This window comes from Hippocampus bargibanti, linkage group LG07, assembly GCF_051943395.1.
Source record: "Hippocampus bargibanti isolate YZ-2025 linkage group LG07, ASM5194339v1, whole genome shotgun sequence".
NCBI classification, from domain to species: Eukaryota; Metazoa; Chordata; class Actinopteri; order Syngnathiformes; family Syngnathidae; genus Hippocampus; species Hippocampus bargibanti.
Window position 1 is genome coordinate 19080200 of NC_142740.1, and position 24318 is coordinate 19104517.

General features: G+C 44.3%; 1 protein-coding gene across 3 annotated transcripts in view; it reads left to right on the top strand.

Annotated features, from left to right (window-relative positions):
* Positions 1-7832: 7832 nt before the first annotated feature.
* Positions 7833-24318, top strand: part of arhgef18b (Rho/Rac guanine nucleotide exchange factor 18b) — a 46810-nt gene continuing 30324 nt past the window's right edge. Inside the window, exons 1-11 of one of the 3 annotated variants that reach the window (XM_089000754.1) lie at positions 7833-7873; positions 9018-9162; positions 13036-13217; positions 15625-16133; positions 17001-17157; positions 17861-17987; positions 18438-18492; positions 19885-19929; positions 20612-20686; positions 21945-22053; positions 23460-23634. In XM_089000754.1, the coding sequence (XP_088856880.1) occupies positions 7868-7873; positions 9018-9162; positions 13036-13217; positions 15625-16133; positions 17001-17157; positions 17861-17987; positions 18438-18492; positions 19885-19929; positions 20612-20686; positions 21945-22053; positions 23460-23634 (1585 nt within the window). In that variant the 5' untranslated portion in view covers positions 7833-7867. Of the gene's footprint in view, positions 7874-8343; positions 8364-9017; positions 9163-13035; positions 13218-15624; positions 16134-17000; positions 17158-17860; positions 17988-18437; positions 18493-19884; positions 19930-20611; positions 20687-21944; positions 22054-23459; positions 23635-24318 lie in introns of those variants that run through there. The other 2 variants (XM_089000756.1, XM_089000755.1) reach the window with 2 other exon arrangements.

Consider the following 24318-nt stretch of genomic DNA (forward strand, 5'->3'; position numbering starts at 1 on the left):
CGGAGGAGGTGACAGGAGGGGCGGGGCGCGCCCCGGATGGCAGCGAGATGTGACAGTGCCCCCCCCTCAAGGGACGCCTCTCGGCGGCCCCCCAGGTTTGGATGGGTGAGCCGCATGGAAGGCCCGGGTGAGGGATGGGTCGAGGATCCAGGCCCGTGGGACCCATTGACGTTCCTCAGGTCCATAGCCCTCCCAGTCGACCAGGTACTGCACTCCTCTGCCCCTGCGCCTGGAGTCCAGTATCTCCCGCACGGTGTAGACTGGTCCGTCGTCCAATATCCGGGGGGGAGGTGGGGGGGCGGGCGTGGGGGCTAAGGGGCTGGTCTCCACTGGCTTGAGGAGGGAAACATGAAACACGGGGTGGATCCGCATGGTGGGTGGTAGCCGGAGCCTCACCGAGACCGGGCTGAGGATGGCCTCGATGGGGAAGGGACCCGTGAAGCGTGGGCCCAGCTTGGCCGAGGACCCTGCCAGCCGAAGGTCCAGACCTCCTGCCCGACCTGGTAGCTGGGTGCTTGCCGTCGATGGCGGTCTGCCACCCGCCGGTTCCGGGAAGCGGTGCGTGACAGGGCGTCCCTGGTCTCCTTCCAGACTCTGTGGGCCCGTCTGAGGTGATGATCGATAGACGGGACCTCCACCTGGCCTTCCTGTGTGGGAAATAAGGGCGGCTGATAGCCACAGGCGGACATGAATGGGGACCGACCTGTGGCTGCGGAGACCAGGGAGTTGTGGGCGTACTCCACCCAGGGTAGGTGCAGGGCCCACGACGCCGGGTTGTGGAGGCACACGCACCGGAGGGCCGCCTCCAGGTCCTGGTTCTTCCTCTCCGTCTGTCCGTTGGTCTGGGGGTGGTACCCAGACGACAGGCTCGCCGATGCCCCTAGGGACCGACAGAAACGCTTCCATACCTTGGACACGAACTGCGGTCCCCGATCCGACACGATGTTAGTCGGAATCCCGTGGAGACGGACGACATGGTTAACCAGGAGTTGAGCCGTCTCGGTGGCAGACGGCAACCTGGTTAACGGAACGAAGTGGGCCGACTTGGAGAATCGGTCCACTACGGTGAGGACGACCGTCTTGCCACGGGAGGGGGGGAGGCCTGTCACGAAGTCGACGGAGATGTGGGACCAGGGTCTGGACGGGACCGGTAGGGGCTGGAGGAGTCCGGCCGGGGGCTGGTGGGAGGCTTTTCCACGGGCGCAGGTCGGGCAGGCCTTCACGAAGAGGGTGATGTCCCTCCTAAACCCCGGCCACCAGAACCGTTGGGCGATGAGTTGGATCGTCCTGTTGACCCCCGGGTGGCAAGCTATCTTAGATGTGTGCCCCCAGATGAGCACCTCAGTGCGTAGGGGGGGGGGGACGAACAGGCGATCCTTGGGACAGCCCCTGGGGATGGTGGTGGTTCCCTGGACTTGTTGGACTTTTCTCTCAACCTCCCACCTCAGGGCGCCCAGGATGCACTGGGCCGGCAGGATGTTGGCGGTAGTCTCCTCCCTTTCTGCCGGCTCATGGATACGGGATAGGGCGTCGGGCTTGGTGTTCTGTGACCCTGGGCAGTAGGTGAGAGAAAAGTCAAAACGGGTGAGGAAGAGTGACCATCGGGCCTGCCGTGAGTTAAGTCTCTTGGCCGACCGGATGGCCGCCAGGTTCTTGTGATCCGTGTAGACGGTGAAGGGGTGTTTAGCTCCCTCAAGCCAGTGTCTCCATTCCTGCAGGGCCAGGACGACCGCCAGCAGTTCCCGATTGCCGACGTCGTAATTGGCTTCGGCGGGGCTGAGCCGGCGGGAGAAGAAGGCGCAGGGGCGTAGCTTCTGGTCGGTGGGAGAGCGCTGGGAAAGGACGGCCCCTACTCCGGACTCGGATGCGTCAACCTCGACCGTGAACGGGAGATCCGGGTCGGGATGACGCAGAACGGGGGGGTTGGTGAAGGCACGACGGAGGCGGTTGAAAGCCCCCTCAGCATCGGGAGTCCACCTGAAAGGGAGCTTGGTGGACGTGAGGTTAGTGAGGGGGAGTGCCTTCTGACTATACCCGCGAATGAAACGGCGGTAGAAGTTGGCAAACCCCAAAAACCGCTGAAGCTGCTTGCGCGTCTTTGGGATCGGCCATTCCACCACCGCCTTGGTTTTGGCGGGGTCGGCCCTGAGCTGCCCCTGCTCCACCACAAACCCCAGGAACGACAGAGAGCGGACATGGAAGTCACACTTCTCTGCCTTCACATAGAGCCGGTTTTGCAGGAGCCGCGCCAGGACCCGTCGGACGTGTTGCCGGTGTTCTTCTGCAGAGCGAGAAAAAATAAGAATGTCATCGAGGTAAACAAAAACAAAAACATTGAGGAAGTCCCTGAGCACATCATTAATAAAATTCTGGAATACGGCCGGCGCGTTCGTGAGCCCGAACGGCATCACCAGGTATTCAAAGTGCCCTAAAGGCGTCTTGAAGGCTGTTTTCCATTCATCCCCCTCACGGATTCGGACCAAATGGTAGGCGCTGCGAAGATCCAATTTAGAAAAAATGGTGGCGGACTGAAGGGGCGCAAAGGCCGAATCCATGAGGGGGAGAGGGTATTTGTTGCGGATGGTGATGTCGTTCAGGCCCCGGTAGTCAACGCATGGGCGCAGGGATCCGTCCTTCTTGTCGATAAAGAAAAACCCTGCGCCCAGCGGGGAACGCGACGGCCGAATGAGTCCTGCCGCTAGAGAGGAGTCTATGTAAGTGCTCAGGGCTTCCCGTTCCGGTTGTGAAATATGGTAAAGTCTGGAGTCCGGTAATGGAGCCCCTGGCTGCAAGTCTATAGCACAGTCATACGGTCGGTGGGGCGGCAGGGATTGGGCGTTGTCTTTGCTGAACACCTCCCGCAGGTCGTGGTAGCAATGTGGCACGCCTTTGAGGCAGATGGCCTCGGGCGGGCCACCGCGGGAGGGGTTACGCCCTGCCGTAGCCGACCGCAGGCAGTTAGCGTAGCAGTAGGGGCTCCAGCCCTGAATGGTGGGGCCCTCCCAAGAAATGGATGGGTCATGGGCCTTGAGCCAGGGGAGACCCAAGACCAATGGCGCGTTCCGGGAGGGCATAACAAGAAATTGGCGGTGCTCCACATGGTTGCCTGCCACTCGGAGCTTAAGTGGGGCCGTGAGGTGGGTGACCCGGGCTAATAATCGGCCATCCAAGTCGACGATCTCCTTAGGGGGAAGGAGATCTAAAAGTCGGCAGCCCAGCAGGTCGGCCAGGTGGGGGTCGATGATGCACCCGTCGGCCCCCGAGTCCACTAGTGCCCACACTCTTTGGGAGCTGGAGGGGCCAAATAGTTCACTCTCCAGCTCCAACCGTGTGGCTCGTGTAGTGGACTTAGCCCCCAACGGATTCCGTTTCGGCGGGGACTTACATTGGCCGTGGGTCCTAGGCTGGGGGCCTCGGGTGCGACGAGCCCTCGGGTTGGCGTGGTCGTCTCCCCCCCCTATCACCATCGGTTCGAAGAGTCCCTCCTGGGGCTGCGCGCGGTCGCTGCCGGGTGTGGTCGACCGAGGTCGGCTTCGGGGTACCTCGGGCCGTCGGTCGCTCAGCTCCTTTCGCCGCTCTCGAAGACGCTGATCCAAGCCGATGACAATCCCGACGAGGTCGTCGAAGGTGGTGCCGGCGTCGCGGGTAGCCAACTCATCCTTTAGGTCGGAATTCAAGCCGCGACGAAACACCCCCCTCAACGCTCGGTCGCCGTAGCCGCTGCCAGCGGCCTGGATCCGGAAAGCGACGGAGTATTCAGCGGCCGAACGGGCCCCTTGGACGCAGTCGAGGATCTTCCCTTCCGCCTCGACCTCCGTCACTGGATGGTGAAACACCCGGCGAATCTCGGCTACGAAGTCCGGATACGAGGCGCACAGCTCCGGTCGGGACTCTCGTACCGCCAGCACCCATGATTCGGCTTCGCCCGCGAGCAGGCTGGTGATGAAGGCTACCTTAGCCTTATCGCTAACGTAGGCGTCAGGATGTTGTTCAAACACGAGCGCACACTGCATTAGGAATTGAGCGCAGCGCTCGGTTTCGCCTGCGTAGCGTGAGGGTTGGGGTAGCGGGGGCGTGCGCCTGCCCACGGGCGGGGGGGGAGGAACAGAGAGGGTGGCGATGCACTTTTCCATCTCCTTGAGGCGTTGAGCCAGCGAGGTAGTGGCGTGGCGCATTTCCTCAATCGCCTGGGCCAGCTGGCTCGAACGCTCCGCCTCTTGTACAAGGGCGGTAACATACCTGTCAACGCCGGCGGGGTCCATGGGTGGTCGGAGTATTGTGTGACGAACGCTCGAGTGCTAGGAGGCAGACCTCGAGCGACGGACTTTTGGTGTTAGGGAAGGACCCGAAATACACGGCGTGACAGGCTTGGATGGATACAGAGTCTTTACTGGAAACAGCATCAAATGATACAAACCGGGATGAGTGAAGGAAGATAACTGAATGATAGCAGACCTGGCAACACGGAAGTGGAAATGGCAATGACCAAGAATACTCCGACAGAAGACGGTAGTGAGCGGCAGGCAGATATAGGCAGAAGGCACAATCAGTGAATGACAATCAGCTGTGGGAACCCAGGTGAATGATGATTGGAGGGGCCGTCTCCCAAGAATGTCGGAGGAGGTGACAGGAGGGGCGGGGCGCGCCCCGGATGGCAGCGAGATGTGACATATGTGGTGTACACATTTTAGTTCATTAGTGGCCATTTCACGGTAAGATCAGAGCATTGTCATCAAATGGTGAGTATAGTTTTTGCTTTTTTGAATGTTGCTTCGCCAATGACCATTTTGTGTTTGGGAGCCTTTTACTGAGCGAGTTGCTTGTTCTGTAGCCACAAAGGGACATAAGTCTTCTTGTGCCGGTCCCAAGCCCGGAAAAATACAGAGGCTTGTGTCAGGAAGGGCATCTGACGTAAAAGCTTGACCAAAACAAACATGCGGATCAAACCTCTAAAGATGGAGGACTCTGTTTTGCCGTGGAGACCCCGTCAAGGGAAAAGCGGAAAGGAAAAGAAGAGTTTCATGCAGGTGTCCAGTTCTCATGCTCAGTTTATTGAATCGATTCTCAGACAGTTTTGAACAAGTAAGCATATGTAGTTATGTTTATTTTATATACGTAGATAGAGAGAAAAAAAAGAAATATCAAGACAATACATGCACTTCCTCCACCTTTTTAATAAATATGATCATTTTGATATGGGTGAAATAGGCGCATGCTTGCAAATCATCAAAATGTGCAATTTTAATTTAAAACAGATTCCTATCTTACAGACAGTGTACTGTCGGTGTCCAAATACCTGACATGTTTCGGCGTCTACTTCCGCCTTCGCCAGAGTGTCACAGGTGTTGTTGTGACGCGCCATACACTTACACTATTCTGTAAGATAGGAATCTGTTTTAAATTAGATATCAAGTAGACAGGATGAACTTAATACAACCATCAAAATGTGCTTTTCATGTACAGTGATACCTCGGCTTACAAACGCTTCAGCTCATGAACTTTTCACCCTACGACCATTAAATTTGTGAGAATATAATCTTGGCATACGAACTAGTTTTCGGCAGACGAACCAAACCACACAGCGCCACGGTGGCTGGCGGATTATTTTTCCACACCCCCTTTGAGTGCAGACGTGGTTTGTTATGGAGCGGAGTACTTTTGCTATTATGGGACCGAAAAAGACCCCACCACAGGCTCGTGTTAAGCCGAAAAGGACACACAAGAAAATTACGGTCGATAAGAAGAAAAACACGAACAAGGTGTGTGTTTGTGTGACTTAGCGTCCCAGTACCAGTACGCTAACTTGACCATTGCTACGTGTGGCGAAGGATGTTTCTGTTTTATCTCAGCAACAATCTCAGGGAATAGAAGAGGTTGAAAAACTTCTGTTTTTCATATTTCATAATACTTTCGCAATACATGCATGAAGCAATCCAGCCTTGAACAACAAAGGGGTTGAACAATCACAAAAATAACTACAAAACAGCTTGACAGCAAACTAACATTAAGTGTGAGAGCGAATTTTTAGCATAAAAAATCAACTCAATCAAAATTGGACTATTGTTTATCCTGGTACTATGTTCTGAATGTCATTGTAGTCTGAAAAAAATGGCTGATTAAGTCTTCCATCTAGTGCAGGGGTCGGGAACCAATGGCTCGTGAGCCATATATGGCTCTTTTGATGATTGCATATGGCTGCCGATGAAATTAAATACATATTGTCGTTTTTTTCGCCGTTCATTTCCCGTTGGGGCTGCAGTTGGCGGAAAGCGCAATTTTGATTGGATGATAGTGGCCATCACGTTGAAACAGGTAAATGCCCCTTTAAATGAGCCCAACTAGTGCACTTCAGCGTGAATGCACCGGAGCATTAGAGGAGAGAAAATGTTCTGATTCTAATTTGCAATGAAACAACACCATCGATGAAACAGTTGAATGTCAGTGAGATTTTAACAAGCCCCATGTTAACGTTAGCATCGACATACTTCTGCGAGAAGTCGATTGCAGATAGCAAGTGTGGAAGCTTATGAGCCGTGTGCAGGCTAGCTAGCAGTAACTTCGCCTCTGGACCGGCAAATTGAATTTCATTCCGATCGTTTTCCTGGATTTTTACCAATTACGAGGAACGGAAAACCATTCATGTTAACGGTGAGTACTATCACAAAGTTATTTTAAATAATACATTCTGATCTTTTGTTGAAAAGTGGCCGCGCGTGTGTGTGCGTGCGCGAACGCGAGCGTTCGTATGTGCGCGCGCGCGAACGCGAGCGTTCGTATGTGCGCGCGCGCGTGCGTGTGGCTCTCACTGAAAAACATTTCTAAATATTTAACTTTTATGGCTCTCTTAGTCAAAAAGGTTCCCGACCCCTGATCTAGTGGTAAGTATCAGTGACGTCATGTATTGCTGATGATGTCATCGAGAGAAGAGACAACCCAGATCACAGGTGTCAAAGTCAAGGCCCGCGGGCCAAATCCGGCCCGCCACATCATTTTGTTCGGCCCGCGAAAGCAAATAAAACTTAAATTCCATGATGATTGCTAAAATCTGAGCCAAAATTTCATATTTTTGGATGGCAACCACAATAAAAGTCATTATTCTTGACTTCAGATTTGAAAACGAGTTATTCATTAATTTGCTGTGTGCTCTATATGTAATATTTGAAGGGATTTAAACATTCTAATGGGTTCCCCAAATTCATAACGGCCCTCGAGAGGAAACCATAACTACAATGTGGCCCACGGCAAAAAATGACTTTGACACCCCTGACCCAGATGAAAGAGACGAGCTAGATGAAAGAAAGAGAAGGGACGAGCAGATGAGTGGGGGAATTCCACGAGAATGGCACTAGTGTCTGAGTGAGAAGAGCATGGGCGTGAGTTATGGCTAACAAGAACAACTGTATGTAGGTGCTAACTGCTACGTTTTTTGAATAAAAGCCTGACCAGCTATGCCAGTGACTGTATGCATCCTTTACCACGCTGAGGGGCATTGCAATATAAAATGCGGTGTGGGCTAGATAAAAAGAATCGAGTGGGCCCATGGAGGCCCCAAAATACGCTTTGAAGTTAAAAAGTACATCACAGCATTGTGCACTGTAGTTTAGAACACAATGTTGTCAATCAACCAATATGTCACCACAACCATGTTGCTCAATATATGTGTGTATGTACGCGTGTGTTCGTGCGTGTATGTGTCAGACATGAGGAAATCAACCAGTGGTGTAAAACAGTTTGTTGTGTCTTTATGCAGACTTTGTGCAAAGAGGAAACTGCCCTGACTCAATTTTTGGCTGCCAGTCATCATCGTCAATCAGTGTGAGGACAAAGTGGGAACAGAACACCCTCGCACCTCCGTCTACAAATCTACATGGAAGTAAGTACACTTTGACGGATGCGTAAATTGTGTGAGCACTATGTTCTATGATGTGTTATCTGTGTTAAAATGGTGAGGAGTCTTGGATGTGAGAATGTTTTTGTGGCTGTTCTCTCTGTGGGAAAGTGCTCACAGTTTTTCCACTCCGTGTGCGCACAACTCAATTTGACACTCATCCTACGTATTACACAAGAAAGGTGGTGACCATTTAGTTTCCAGCTTAAAATGGTCTCAGATAGACACAGCTTTCTTTAAAACATACGTACGCTGTTTTCCGCCCCAGAATAAGTAAAGAATATCATGTTTGAATGGTCATAAAGCACACTTCCTTTTTTTCGGTTAATGTGTCATTTTTCGTAAAAACGGTGTAAAGTTTCAAGCGGAAATGGCTTTTTTTCCTTTCGTTTTCCCTCGTGATCCAAAGCAACTTTGGATCTTCATTGAAGAAGCACACGCCAGGCAAATTGTAGTTTGAGAGCTTCATTGGAATGTGAGTTCTTACTACTTTCTTTCAATAAATGTTTGTGGTTTATAATAATAATAATAATAATAATAATAATAATAATAATAATAATAATAATCTTTTCCTTTCGGGTTTTCCCTTCAAGGGGTCGCCACAGCAAATCAGTGTCCTCCAATAATAATAATAATAATAATAATAATAAGAAGAAGAAGAAGAAGAAGAAGAAGAAGAAAAAGACTTTTAGAAAAGTCTGAATTTTAGTTATGAGTTAGTATTATTTTTATTTTATTTTGTTTTGTTTTAAATAAGGAGAATTTGTGGAGACGTAGTAACGCCGATAGGATTGACATTTTAAAACACAGAGCATTAAATCGAACCGCTACACCAGAAGCAGAAACACGACCAAATGATGAGAATAGGCATAGTATTGTTGCAATCTCACCTGAAGATAATTTCAAATTAGGTTATCATAAATGGTAACTGCTTCCAATAATGTTTGGTCCATCAGAAAATGCTCTGTCACTCTTGTTTTTGTATGTATTTTTTTTTTCAATCCAATCTCTTGTCTTTGATGTCATTAGTTTGAGGTAATCCTGAGAGCAGCAGCAAACCCCATTGTGCTCTCCTCCCCTCACATTCACTCCTCCTCTTCTTCTGCCTCCTCCTCCTCTTCTTTCTCAGCTGCCGGTACCACAACAGCAGCAACAAGAGTGTGCCACAGTTCCAGCTGACTTCCACTGCACTGCTGGCATGGCGGACACTCCACTCAACAACTCCTGGCCCTCCTTCTCCAAGCTCTGGATGAAAAGGTGGTCCTTCAAGAGAGGTATGTGTCCAACTTTTCTTCTTCTGACTTTTTGGGACCTTTTCAAACTCATTCATAGGTGAACATAGCCCAATCGATTGGAATCAATTTTCCATTGGAACACATTTCTTTGAGGACATACAAGCCCGATTCTCCGGTCATTGTTGGATGGGCGACGGTTGTGAGCATCGAGGCATTATGGCGGACCACAAACAAACAGGAAGTGTTCGATGTGCATTGAGGCCCGAGGTAGACATAGTGTTTTGAGAGCTTACACGAGTTTTCATGTTGCATCTTACACACACAGTCACATACGCGCACATATTTATGTACATACAAAACCACGATTTCAAATGTCACCCGCGATGACATTACCCATGACAACATATGTAGCAAGTCAAAGGCCCACATCACTTTATGTGACCCGACCCCCCCTTAAAGGACAACCGACGTCTTCGGACAAGTTGTGTCCATAATTTGTAAAATGGCTTCAAATGACTTCTACTGAGCGTATTTTACAAAGATTCCACCGCATATAGCTATATTTTACGTTTTAAGACTGGCGCTGAATATTCAGGAAGTCTTGTTTTTGAGTTGGTGACGAGTCCTCACGTTACGTCATGAAAGGACCCCCCCTGACCGACAAAAAGACACATTGTAGCAGTCCTTCATCACGTCAATGTATTTTGCGGTACTGTTTGTCTGAAAACCTTGATGTTGCACCCATAAGCTGCCAGAAGAGAGCGTCCAAGCTCCATGGAAGGAATTTATCAGCCTGTGGAAACGGGCTGATTCATTCCTCACGGGAGCTGGTCGCCATTTTTGGGTGCGACATTCCCCCCCGCCCGTTTGCCTCAAAATGACACGGAAAAAAATCTTTAATCGATTGCAAACTTGTATGCTTTCCTCTTCAGAACTATTTGAATCATATTCATAACTGGATGTGTAACAAGAAAGCATATTCTCCGAATCTGAAGCCATTGTTTTGATTTTTCAGCAATGCAAGATGTCTTGGCGTGACATCACGAACTGGGGGCGGGACTTTCTGAAAATGCCCAATTCGCAGCTCAATTTTTTGCAGATTTTGGACACTTTGTCATTTTTATTGGTGTTTTGCATTTGAATAAAAATATCATACTGCGTGTTTTGGGTATTTTAGATGCTATAAAACGTTTTTCTGATGTCAGTTAAGAAACAAAAAAGTGACTTCGGTTGTCCTTTAAAGGCAACGCAGGCAAGACAAGGCAAATTTATTTAGAATGCAGATTTCAACAGCAAAGTGACTCAAAGTGAAAGACATTAAAATCTCGCAGACATTGCTTTCTGCTTCAACGCTGATCAACAATCATTGAAGATCATCTAGTTAATGGAAATCACGCCCAAATGACTTTTTAACGTTGATTTAAGGAAATTATCTTGGCTGATAAACACATTTTTTGTGACTTTGATGCTGATATGGGGCACATACAGTACTTTCAAATGCTGCTTCTCCATGTTTAGTTCAGGCTCTCATTTATATTCAAGAAGCGTTAAATAGCAAAAGGTGCATTTTAAAATTCTATCCACTGACAGATGGAAAGCCAGTGTCATGATTTTCAGGAAAGGGATAAATGATATGATCCATTTTCCTGGTTTTGGTTAGGACTCGAGCAGCGGCATTTTGAATCCATTGGACATGTCTGATCGAATTATTTTTTTCATTCATAAAGGTACCATGACAATAATCAAGCCGAAGCCTCAAAAGAAATTGCATGGATGAGTTTGGTCAGGTCATGCTGTGACATCAACTTTTCTCTGCATTGATGAGAATTTTAAAAAAATATATCCGTAAAAACGGACATTTTTATGACAACAGCAATATAAGTAATATCAGGCACACAGCAAGTGCTGCATTATTGATAACTGATGGGTACTAAACAGGTTTAATCGGCAGAATTACATTTGCCGTCATGTGGTTATAAGGAACACGCAGAGTAAAATGACAAAAGTGGTGGAGGCAACTGTAAAGTGATCATGTTTTAATCATATGACAACCATCAAATGTTCCACTTGTGATTGTCATGCTGCTAAGCACATTGATGAACGTGCAGCTGCGTATTTCCCTTTTGTTCTTTTGCTCTTTTTTTGTGGTTGCTTTTAACACTGTTGTTGTGGTTTGAATTATTTATTTATTTATTTATTTATTTATTACAAGACTAGTTTTTTAATTATATCTGTAATCCAGTGTAGGTATTTTTTTGAAACTCAATCATTCGCAATTTAATTCTGCAGCGCTCAAAATAACAGATATGCTGTTCCAATGCAAAAAAAATATCGGAAAAATGTCATAGCACACCACTAATCTCTTTGTTACTTTCGGGTTGAGTGAACGCTGGCGCGGTTGGCTGCCGCTGCTCACACGCAGAAAAAATATCCTGTGACTGTAAAGTGTCCTTGAGAGTTTTGAAAGGCGCGTCTAAATTACATTATTATTACGATGATGATGATGATGATGATGATTATTATTATTATTATTATTATTATTATTATTATTATTATTATTAGTAGTAGTAGTAGTAGTAGTAGTAGTAGTAGTAGTAGTACATGAGTAGTAGTAGTAGTAGTAGTAGTAGTAGTAGTAGTAGTACTTTTTATTTGAGTTTATTATTATAAACTCAAATGTTACGTGGTAATCTCATCTCAGTTAACCAACAAATGTCCTGAAATGTACTCAAAGTGGCCACACCACATATCAATGCAAATGAATTGAATTATTAGTTTTGTCAATGCTCAATAAAGCGTTACAATTCACCCACAAAAGCCAAACTTTTTGTGAGTGGCGAGGTGCTTGTTTATTGTCACGCTTCTCATCTCCACGAGAGGGCGCAAAACTAAAAAGTGAAATACTACTACATACTACTGTAGTTTTCTTTTCTCGACATTAGCGGTCCCCAGCCATTTTTTTGCCCCACCGGCCGTTTTAATATCAGACAATATTTTCAGGGATAAATACCATAAAATAATGTCCTCTGACCTTCATGAAAACGGTGATATTTTAGAAACAATAATAATCACGAATCATGTCATGATTAACGTCCCATCTTGCTGCGACACTGGTCACTATGATAACACGCACACACGCGCACCCAAACACGCGCGCACGTGTATTTTCGACTTTCGGGTACTTTCTGTATTTTCTGACTTTTCCAAATGAATAAGTACATCATCTGACCTTTTGGGGAGAAAATAAACAAGTTAGTCAGCTGCATTCAAGGAGAAAAAGAAGAGTGAAGACGTGTGGAGCCAGGCCGGCTTAATCTCAAACTTGGTTTAACGGTTATCGCTCTTATGAAATCCGACTTACGTAAGATGTCATAACTGTATCTTTCCCCTTTGCTGATGGTGTGTCTTAAATCGCCATGGAAACCTTGACATGACCCCCCCAAACAGAGTTTTAAGACACTTTGATTGAAATATGTAAAGATTAGTGCACTTTCGAAACATGACCCACAGGCGATACTTGAGTTCTATCAAGTCAATACAATTTGAGTTATTGTCACTTATGACTAACAGGCAAAGCTTGGATTGGATTTACCGTTATTAGTGTCGCAATGGAGAAATTTACATTTCACAGCAGCAAAATTATGAAAGGAAGAGGAAAGGAAAGAAAGAAGTAGAATAACAAAATAGAGGAGCTGCTGGAAAGGCAGCCTCTCTCGCGGCGCCATCTTGAAGTCAAAAGAACAAAAAACGAAATAATACTATAACAACAAAAGGACACAGAGAGTCATTCATTCTTAAGCACTTTTGGCACCTTCTTTGTTACATGAAGCAGTTCTAGATGAAAGAGGAGGGGATCAAAGCGATCAAAGAGGTGATCCTACCTACACGTTGAACTGTTTCCTTATTTTTCAGCCTCTGAATGCAAACCATACAGCGGACCAATTGGACAAACAAGCCGACATGCTCGTACGCAAGAGAGTGGATTGTGGAGTGAACCACACGTTACACTTCCCGCTCCCGTAGGGACAATATCCTCTCCCTCTCCATCGCCTCCCTACGTCACTGAGGATGTCTTTGGTGTCACTGAGGATCAGGTATTTGATATTTCATACACAGGATGCTTTGTGGACTGGATGCCAGTCAATTGAACGGGTGCTATGAAAAACCGAGGATGGATTAAGATTTATTACAATAGTTTGCAGTGATGTAGCAGTGCAGTGCATCATACGGGGAAGTGCAACTAAAACCAAAATGGTAGAAAAAGCTGTCAGTATGATACAGTGCAGTTTGACGACACCGTAAATGTAAATTGTGTGCCTGATACTGCAGACAATGAATCTGGCCTTGGGCCTTCCTTGATGAGAAATACAAAGGACAAATCCGGAGCGTTTTGAGGATGAAATAGCATCCAGTAACACCACTATCATTGAAATTTGATACATTACGGTAGTATCTTGTACAAACATACACATTCGCGATACTGGAAACATTTTTTTTTCTTGGAGTAAACCAGAACACTTTTAATATTAAGCAGATTCTTTACTTACAGACAGTGTAGGTGTTCAATTAGCTGACATGTTTCGGCGACTACTTCCGCCTTCGTCAGAGTGTCCACTTTTACTTTTAATGTGAAATGCAATGCACAACAACGGAAATAATTTGAAGCATAGAATACCTTCTTTGATTCGCCTTTTCTCTCTGTTATAATAAAAGCTGTAATGCTAATTAATGGTCATGTAGTTAGTTACTGGTCGCTTGTCAGTGGCATGTTTTTTTTCTCATAACAACACATGTGCATAACATGGGACAGTGGTGCTGTTTCCGACCGCCTGGAATGTATCTGAGCTGTCACCAAACAACATAAACGATGACCTTTGATGAAATGAAATAAAAATTAGGAAGGTTAATGATAAGAATGTTGTCACCGATGCACTATTACCAGAGTGTTTGTGATGAATAGTCGTTAAGATTTGTCACACAGACTACAGTATATCCCAGCTGGTTTGCGCCAGGTACTTTACAACTGTTTATAACTGGAAGGCAGTGCATTGCCCTTTCAACGTTTGCACTCAAAGCCATTTCAAGAAGCTGTGGGAGGGACAAATAATTTTTGAATTTTTGTTATTTAACTCATTCACTGCCATTCTCGAATTTATTCAGGAATTGAAAAACACGACGTGGAGCGCTATTAGAACTTGTTAACAAGCGCCAAGCGCAAATTTGTTCGGTTTTGGTTTTTCTTGCGGGGGTGTGCCGATTAAGCGCCGGTCAGACCTCTGGCAATGTTTTTCCCTTCCACAAGGGGCAGCATTTCCCCTTTTTTCCCATGGGGCATTTGCAGAATTTGCCTTTTGTACAGCCACCCCAGTTTCAAGCTCAGATAACTCCAGGCCCATATAACTTAGGAAAAAAATCATTGGCACCGCCCTATCCACTCTCGAGGACTTGCACACTCCAAGAATCCAAACAGGGGCACAGAAAATCCTACTGGATCCTCCGCACCCTGCCCACCACCTTTTCCAGCTACTCCCCTCAGGCAGGCGCTACCGATCCATGCGCACCAAATCCAGCAGACATTAAAACAGCTTCTTCCCTCAAGCCATTAACTCTTTAAACAGCACCCAAATAGAACTGTATAGTGCCTCTTTCCAATTTTTTTGATGATGATACTAGTGCAGCTTGTTCTACTGGAAACAAATTCCTTGTGCGTTCTCTATACTTGGCAATAAAGATGATTCTGATTCTGAATTCACTCTTTTTTCTGATGAAAGAAGAGAGTCCAGGGTTTCTTATGCTGAATTGAATGTTTATGTAGTCCTTTCTTCTTCTTCTTCTTCTCAACTAGTTACACATTTTTCTAGATTGTTGAAAAAGTGCATACAGTAACAAAAGAAACACAGAGAGAAATACATACGTGTATATAAATAGGCAAGTCCAATTATATGGCTCATGGGAATCAATTTAGCGGTATTATTGCTACGCTACCGTACTTAGTACCTAGGATAGACTTTTCAAGTATCTCATGAGTATTTATTTTTCAGATGCCTTTTTATACTGCACATTTTAAAACAAATATCAATACCTTTAGTGAACGCTGGCGCGTGTGGCTGCGGCTGCTTACCCACAGAAAAACGGATCCAGTGACTGTAAAGTGACCTTGAGAGTTTTGAAAGGCGCTTAGAAATCCAATGTATTATTATTACTTACCACTATAGCTTACCAATCAATAGGAACGTGTTTTGATAGCATAAGTCGAGTCAATGCCAATGCTAATGCTAAGTAGTTCTAAAACGACAACACATGACATTGAACTCGAACAAGCACTCTGTAAAAGCTTTGTTTTTTTTTTAATGAATGAAACTAAATAAAACAATGTGGTTGACCTTGAGTTTGATAGCTGATGCAAATTTCCCCACTATGGGACTATTATGGGCTTTTTGATTCTGTTCCTTAGCACTAAGTGTGACTACTTTTGCCCTCAGTTGTCCTTTTCTTTTGCAGGACGAATCGTCTGAAGTGAGCGAGTCTGAGGTGAAAGGTGTGGAGGAAGGAAGCAGCACAGATGACCTGCAAGGCCTTAGCTCTTCCTTTGGAGACTCAGACTACTTCAGAGACCTGGAGATCAATCTTGACGGTCCGCTGAAAACCAGCAGTCCCGGGCTGACCTCGCAGACCACAACGCCCCTTCTGACTGAGGGAGCATCAACCGAACAAGCGCTGGGCCATCATGTGGTAAACCAGCTGAGCCCCAAGCTCTTGCCGAGCTGCGTGATTGACAGCCATGACTCCTTTGCTCTTGAAGTTGGTCTTAGCGTGACCATTGATCTGGATGGACTGTTGGGATCAATGGAAGCGAGTCCCACCGAAAGAGAATCACATAACCATGGAAACACAGCCCTGTTAAATGGAGATGTCGACGTTGACAGTTTTCCTAATTTAGCAAGATCCATGTCGACCTCGCGAAGACACAGTTGGGGAGTCCACCTCGCGCCCATCAACCTGGGAAGGAGGTATGCTTTCATCATTTCTGAGCTATGCCTATCACTGTGTTATCCATCAGTCAGTGTATCTAATATTCTTTTCATGAAGACTTTTTATATGAGAAGTATCTATCGGTCAGAAGATGTGGTGAGAGGTGTGCTTCACCCTGGATTGGTCGTCAGGCAATCACAAGACATATGTCGACAAATGACCATGCATACTGATATTAACAAAAATGGACAATTTAGAGCCTTGCACATTTTTGGTACACTGTAATTGGCCAGCCAGTGACCGCTTCATGTTTGAATCACAAATAATGGATAATGTTGCTTTACTGGGTCGATGAGGTCAACATAATTTTTCCACCCCTTAAAAAATAGCCAGTTTGTAGATGTTTTCTTTGTTAGTTACAACATCTCCACTGATGGAAAAAATAAATAAAAGCTGAACATCTTGATTTGGATTAAACCACAGGCACGTTAAATGGTGACAAATGTGTTGCGGACTCCCATTTAAGCTTTGTTTGAATTTAAGTAATGTACAGCTCAGTTATACGTTTTTTAAACTTCCCTCAAAATAGTATAATGTAGGCCTTTTACATAACAGGCCCATATTATTATGTTATTTCTAACTTCAAGATGCCTCCACGATGTTTAAAGTTGGATTTTTTTTCTCATTGTTTTATGTGGTGCCAAAAGTGATGGCAAGGCAACATATATTCTGATGTTATTCAGGTCCGAACCAAAGTTTAATATTTTCAATTGAATTCATCAAAGAATTCAATGTGTTCAGAGGTGTGAAGGCGTGTGTGTGAGTGGTTGTTTGACGAGTTAGAAGAGAAGAAGATACTAGTTTGAAAGACAATATTTACTCCTCCTTGTGTCGATGCTTGTCAGACTGAGTCTCGACACCACAGCCATGGACAGCGATGGAGAAGAGGAGGAAACTGAGCAAAATGATCCCTTTCAGTTCACTCAGCCGAAGACCGACATCTGCATTGCACTGGATGAAACAGACGGTCCCAAGGAAAGTCTCTCCTCCCCCACCGCTAAGGTACAGTGGATGAGACTGTGTCACATGGATACAGCTCACTTTTAACACTACACTCAAATTATAGTGATACTTTATTGACAGTTTAGAATGAAAACAAGGACACTTCATTACACCGCATTCCTTCACTTCATATCAATGGTTTTTACACTATGTAGCACACATTTTGAACGACCGGTAAAACATTGTTATACTCTTTAATGCTGCTAAACGCATGCATATGTTTCTTCAATGTGAATAAACAAAATGAAAGTATGAAAAAAATAAAACACATGTTGAAAGTTTGTTTTAAATGATGCACAGAATACCGACAAATATAAAATGTCAAACTGCCCAATGGTCCAACAGTATCAGGCAAACATATTACATTTTAAATGACCACAATGACCATATTTTGTGTGGTCTTATTAGTCTTATCGCTCCCCAGTTGTGACCAATGTTTGGTGAGGGCGTTAAAAGTAAATATTCAACAGTCTACCTGGCCAACATAAAATTAATACATGAATGTGTACTTGGTTGCACTTTTTATGACGTAAGTGAGGTTTATTGGTTTAACAGCACATTCACAGAAATTATTTTTTTCAGACTCAAATAACAACAGTACAGTTAAATTAATGGTGGTGCATTGGCAACCCTTGTGACAACCTGCATAAACGGCAAATCCACAATTGTGATCTATCGCTTGTTATGTTTGCAAACATTTCAGACTGATGGCGTTCCCGGCAAGCATGTGTATTCCCGCTCGGAGATCCTTGCCACGGATGAATGTTCACGTGCAGCACACATCTCTCGTATTGTACAGACATCCAAACAGGCTGCGAGGGCAGCAGGAGGTGGGTTTGACAGGAACACGTGTAGAGCCAGCGCTTGGCAAACTAGGGCCTGGAATACACTGTGGTCCTTTTTTTTCCTTTTTGGTATATTTGAAGACATGCAGGTAGGAATGGGTGTTTGCGCCGTTGTGGGAGTGAGCACACTTCCTGGCCAATAAAACGAGCTCCTCTCATGTCTTTTAAACTCAACCCTGGAGAGAAACACAGTCTATGTGGCCTAAGCATAAGCAAACTCACTAGAGTCTCTGCATGAGATCTATATGTGCAATGTACCTTTATAAATAACTGCAGGAAGATCCACACTTGTGGATAATGTAAAATTGGCCACTCTGAATTGAGCACTTTGAGGTCACCTTACACCTGAAATTGCGTGTCTATAAAAAGTCCTCAGGTTGATTACAGTAAAAAGTCCTTCTCATTCCATTAACATTTTTACCTTTTCTGTTGAAGCTGAGGAGTTTGACCCTGAGGAACACCTGCACTCCAATGAGGGGCAAAGTCACATGTAAGTCGACACGATCATCAGTGAAGTGGGCTCAGACCCTCTTGAGTGAGGTCAGAGTATTACAGGACGTGACTATGATGCAAGAAAAAATGACTATCATCATCAATGAAGAATATTGATGATAAGAATGATGATGATAAATTATTATTATTATTATTATTATTATTATTAGTAGTAGTAGTAGTAGTAGTAGTAGTAGTATAGTAGTAGTATAGTGATTATGATGATGATGATGATGATGATGATGATGATCATCATCATAATCTTCATCAATGAAGAGTATTGATGATACAAATGATGATTAAAAAAAACTATATATATATATATGAATGAATGAATATATGAATGGCGGCCAGTTCAGGGTGTACTCCTCCTTCCGCCCAAAACCAGCTCAAATAGGTTTCAGCTCGCTCTGAGACCCTGCACAGGATAGTTAGTGTTTAACCCTCATATTATGTGAAGGGGTCAATTTTACCCATCCTCTCCTTTTCCTTTCTTCAAAACAGTCGTAAAATATCCCAATGGGATAGAAAATATGTTGTCTTTCTTTTCAAGTATGTTTATAACATCTCAGAAACAGTTGTTGCTGATGTCGCCTATTATTTGACTGTTTTGTGTGGATTTTTACATACGGGTAAAAATGACCCACAACATAATTAACATTATTTTTGCAACATAATATGAGGGTTAAATACATTAAGTAAATGCACTTAAACAGTTCTAACCATGCTAGTTTAAAAAACCGTTTCTAAACAAATGAGTTAAAAATGAGTTAAAATACAGAGATAAAAAAACAAACAAAAAAATCACTGATAATAAATTACATTGGATTTCTAGAGTTAAAACTGCCCAATTGGCCAATTGAATAATTGCCAGATAGTGGCACCTCCCAAAGGAACCATAAGTCACACAAAATGCAGCACACCAATAGGTATCTGGATTCATCAGACATGTTTCTTTGTGTATTTCACAACCGATTAACACCTCTGTATGAAATCGAAAAAAGGCCAAACACCCCAGAAAACTACCTCTCATTTCACTCAAGTCACCAGCCATTTAAAAGAGTCATAGCCCAAAAGGTTAAGTCTGTGGGCTTGTGTCGTGCTCTTGTGCTAGTGCGCACACGGTGTACTGCATCTGCGGCTTGTTATGTTCTCATACAAACAGACATCTCCTCCCACCGAACACATAACAGAGGGGCTTTCCCCATTCCCCGCTGACATCTCTGCTCCATGTCATGCGTCTGACACCAGCTCCTCCCACTTGTGTCCTCTCTCCCACCATCATCCCCTTAGATGGCGTGTGTGCATGCGTGCGTACGTGCGCGTGTGTGTGTTTCAGTTCCTTTCCTTTGCTTTGCTCCAACTGAGCCCAGTGTCTTGTTTGTCTTAGGCTGATGGTACAAAAAGTTCTGCAGGAGCTAAAGTTGTACCACGGGTAAGTAAACAGGCGGCTGCTCAAAACCAGGAGCAAGAAGAAATGTGTGACCGATCTCAGGCACTTTGTGGGGATTTGTGCACATGTCACCAGGTTATATGGCCTTTGCAAGGGAACACTCCAAAAATATCTTATTTTCTCATGTTGTGGCTCAAGGGAGTATTTATTCAACGATTACACCGTTCCTTCGCTATATTACGGTTTACCTTTCGTGGCCTTGCTTCATTGTAGATGTTATTTTTTCATGTAAGGCATCTCTTGCTTTTGTCCCAGGAATGTGCAAGGTGTGAAATAGCATATTTAGTATGTTAGGGAGCTTTTCAATATTGCTCGTCAGTATAACATGCACACTGTCTAATTGGGGAAAGAGCCACTATTTGAGGAAATGCGTTATTTTAGGAGATGAGTTGAGTCACACAGCAATCTTGATGACTTTCATCCACTTTATTTCTGATTGGACATTGTATTCTTTTTTTGTTCATTTCACATTATGAAGCTGATGTTTTGAATGGTACAGTGTGTCTACATTCCTCTATCTGCATTGTCTCAATTCTAAGTGTGTACACATTACTGACCATCAATTTCATTCTGACAACGCTCACAATAGTCTGCATGTTGCCATTTGCTGTCCCTCACTAAGATGCTCTGCAGAAGGCTAAAATATTGCCATTATGTTCCGCAGAGCCAAACAGAGGAACAACAAAGCCAATGACAAAGACTCTGAAAATGTCACGTGGTACGAGTTCCTCTCAAATGAGTAAGTTCCTTCTCGTTGCTTAATACCACTGACAATTGTTTGTGTGCTCGCTGTATTCCACAGTTTTAAATTAATTAATCTTCATAGTACATGTAGAAGTAAAACTCATTTAATACACAAAGCTCAGTATGTATAAGTACCTGCATCTGAGTTACACCTCCTGAAAAACTTGCTTGCGTTCACAACAGTGACCACTGTCGTAGCCAGGGATAATTTAAGCGGAGACATTTTTATACAGTGTACAGTATAAAAATGTCTCATCTCATCTCTCATTTTCTGTACCGCTTATTCCTCATTAGGGTCACGGGGGTTGCTGGAGCCTATCTCAGCTGTCTTCGGGCACGAGGCGGGGGACACCCTGAATTGGTTGCCAGCCAATCGCAGGGCACACAAAGACATACAACAGTCACTCTCACACTCACACCGAGGGACGATTTGGAGTGGTCAATCTGCCTGCCATGCATGTTTTGGAGTGTGGGAGGAAACCGGAGGACCCGGAGAAAACCCACGCGGGTCTGGGGAGAATGTGTAAACTCCACACAGGGAGGCCGGACAGGGACGCGAACTGGCGACCTCTGCACTGTGAAGCGGGGCCGCCCAGTATAAAAATGTCTCCACTTAAATTATTATATATATATATATATATATGTGGAGGGCGGCCCGGTAGCCGAATGGTTAGCACACCGGCTTCACAGTGCAGAGGTCGCCGGTTCACGTCCCTGTCCGGCCTCCCTGTGTGGAGTTTGCATGTTCTCCCCGGACCCGCGTGGGTTTTCTATGGGTCCTCCGGTTTCCTCCCACACTCCAAAAACATGCATGGCAGGCAGATTGACCACTCCAAATTGTCCCTAGGTGTGAGTGTGAGAGTGACTGTTGTATGTCTTTGTGTGCCCTTCGATTGGCTGGCAACCAATTCAGGGTGTCCCCCGCCTCGTGCCCGAAGACAGCTGAGATAGGCTCCGGCAACCCCCGCGACCCTGATGAGGAATAAGCGGTACGGAAAATGACATGAGATATATAGTGGAGGAATTTAATTTTTATATCCAGTACCATATAAACGTCTGCACAACAAATAATTAACTAAATACATAAAAATGTTTCTTTTTGCGACCTTGAACAGACACACTTACTATATGGACAAGATTGCTACATGCTTGCAAACACATACATTTTTTTTTACTTAGTATGATGAGTGTTAAGTCAATTCTCTATACGATGACTTTAACAATGAGGTTTAATTCTCTTCTTCATCCAACAGGAATGAAGAAGAAGATGATCGAAGTGAGAAAATAGAAAAGGGGACCAAGGTAAAGCGGACCCTCAGCACTTTGAGGAACAGGATGACCGGCTCCTTCAATAAAGATAAGGTAGGCAAGTAGCATGGTGCAACCGATTTAACCATGCGGTTGTGTGCATTTCAGACGAACAGCAATAATGTTTATGGGACAATTTAATATGGGACAATTTAATATGTGACATATTTATTCAGAAGAAAAAAATTTCAGAAAAGGGAACAACTCCTTTTAACTTTAACTTTCCGGGTTAATTTTACCCGTTTCCGTTTTTGTGTTGACTAAAGCACTGGATATCCTTTCTTTTTCCTTTCTTCAAAACAGATCTAAACTATCCCAATGAGATAGAAAATAAGCTGACTCTCTTTTAGAGTATTTTTATAACATCTCAGAAACATAAGTTATTTGACTGTTTTAGTGAATTTTTATGTACAGGTAAAAATGAACCACAACACAACTGGTGTTTTCCCCCCCTCAACCTAATATAAGGGATAAAAATATGTCTGATTGAAAAGGAATAAACATTGGGTATATGTTACTGTTGTAACTATGAACTGATTATATTTCACATATAATGGCAAAATATTAAATTGACATTTGTTTTTCCATGAATAAAAGTGTGTAAAAAATGTCAGATTACCGGTAGATTGTTTTACAACAATCACCATGATGGGCCATCCAAAAGTGTCAGAAAGCCCAAAAAAGAGCACATAATCCACATTATTTTTTATTTTTAACTCACGTTCATCTTACTTTGTCCTGTATGTGACGATTAAAATTGGTCAGTTTGACCAACAACATAAAAAAGGAAACTGATTAATATGACGAACGACTTCAGTCAACATTTGTCACCCTTCACCTTTCACACATAATGTCTCAATAAGGATGAGATTAAAAAAATCCAGCAAATAAAAGTTACTTTTTTTAACATTTCTTTCTCATTAAAATCAATCATGTTCCATAATGGTTGCCACTGGAATGGCGAATAACGGGCGGAGTTTGCTCATCCAATCATATTCCACAAACACGATATTAATCAGAATGCTGTCTTTGGAATTGTCGAGGTACGGAGAATATTTTACTTTAAAAAAATAATAAATAAACTAAAACATTGCCCAATAACTTCCCCCTTGAAAAACAGTACAGTCAAATTTAAAAATGAAAAAGAAATAAATAAATAAATATTCATCATCATCATCATCATCATCATCATAAAAAAATCCCCCTTGTTTACAAATGTGTGAAAATTAATTTCAGCAAATCATTTTGACAAAATATCCCTTTGAAGATTGGAAACATACCACAACAGTTGGCATGTCCATGGCATTAATAGCATTACACGTACCTCATTATCAAGTGCAAACAGTTACCTGGCGCTGGACGTGTATAGTCCACTAATCTGGTTACGTGAAACCCTGTTGCACATCGTGCCTGTGACACACTTTGAATGACGCTCATCAACCACCATTGTGTCCCATCAGGGTAAGAACCGAGAGAAAGAGCAGCAGAGGGGTAAGGAGAAGGAGAGGGGGCCTACGGAGACAGAGTTCAGCCACAACAACGGGCATGTTTTAGCGCTCGGCACTTTTTCCATCTGCGCCACCTGCTCTCTGTGCGGAAAGACACTGCAAAAGAAACAAAGCCTGCAGTGCATGAGTGAGTACACGGCTGGTGCACGTATGCCCTTCACGCTTGTCTCTCTCACGCGCATGGCCACCAGAGCACAGGTGTTTCGCTCTCATGCAAACGTGTGGCGGCTTTTTATAACCATTCTATTGCTTGCACACCTGCTCACCGAAACACTGGAGTGGACAAACAAGCAAACCCGCACAAGGTTTACCTGCATTACAAAGGGCACCATCATATATATATATTTCCAAGGTTGAAGAACAGTGAACAGCAATTGGTTAAGTGACACTTTTGTGTTCACTCCTGACCAATGAAAATCACATACCTGTACGTTATGTCCAAATTGTGTTTTTTTTAGCACAAAATATGAAGTGAATAATTTTTAATAATAACCGTATGTAGTTCCTTACCATGTGGTGTTTCTTTCTTTTTAATTTAATTTAATTTAATTTAATTTAATTTAATTTAATTTAATTTAGCAAACAAATGCAAGCAAGCAATAAACCCATGTCTAGAAACTCCTTCACTGCCATTCATTCACGAATTTATTCGGGAATTAAAAATATGACATAGAGCGCCATTCCCGATTTTTTGGGGGTTTTGGTTTTTCTTGTTTGGGTGCCGATAAAGCGCTGGCCATGGCCTTTCAACAAGGGCGCAACAGTTTCCTTTTTTCCGTATTAGCGCTTTGTTCCAGCTTTAGCTATTTCT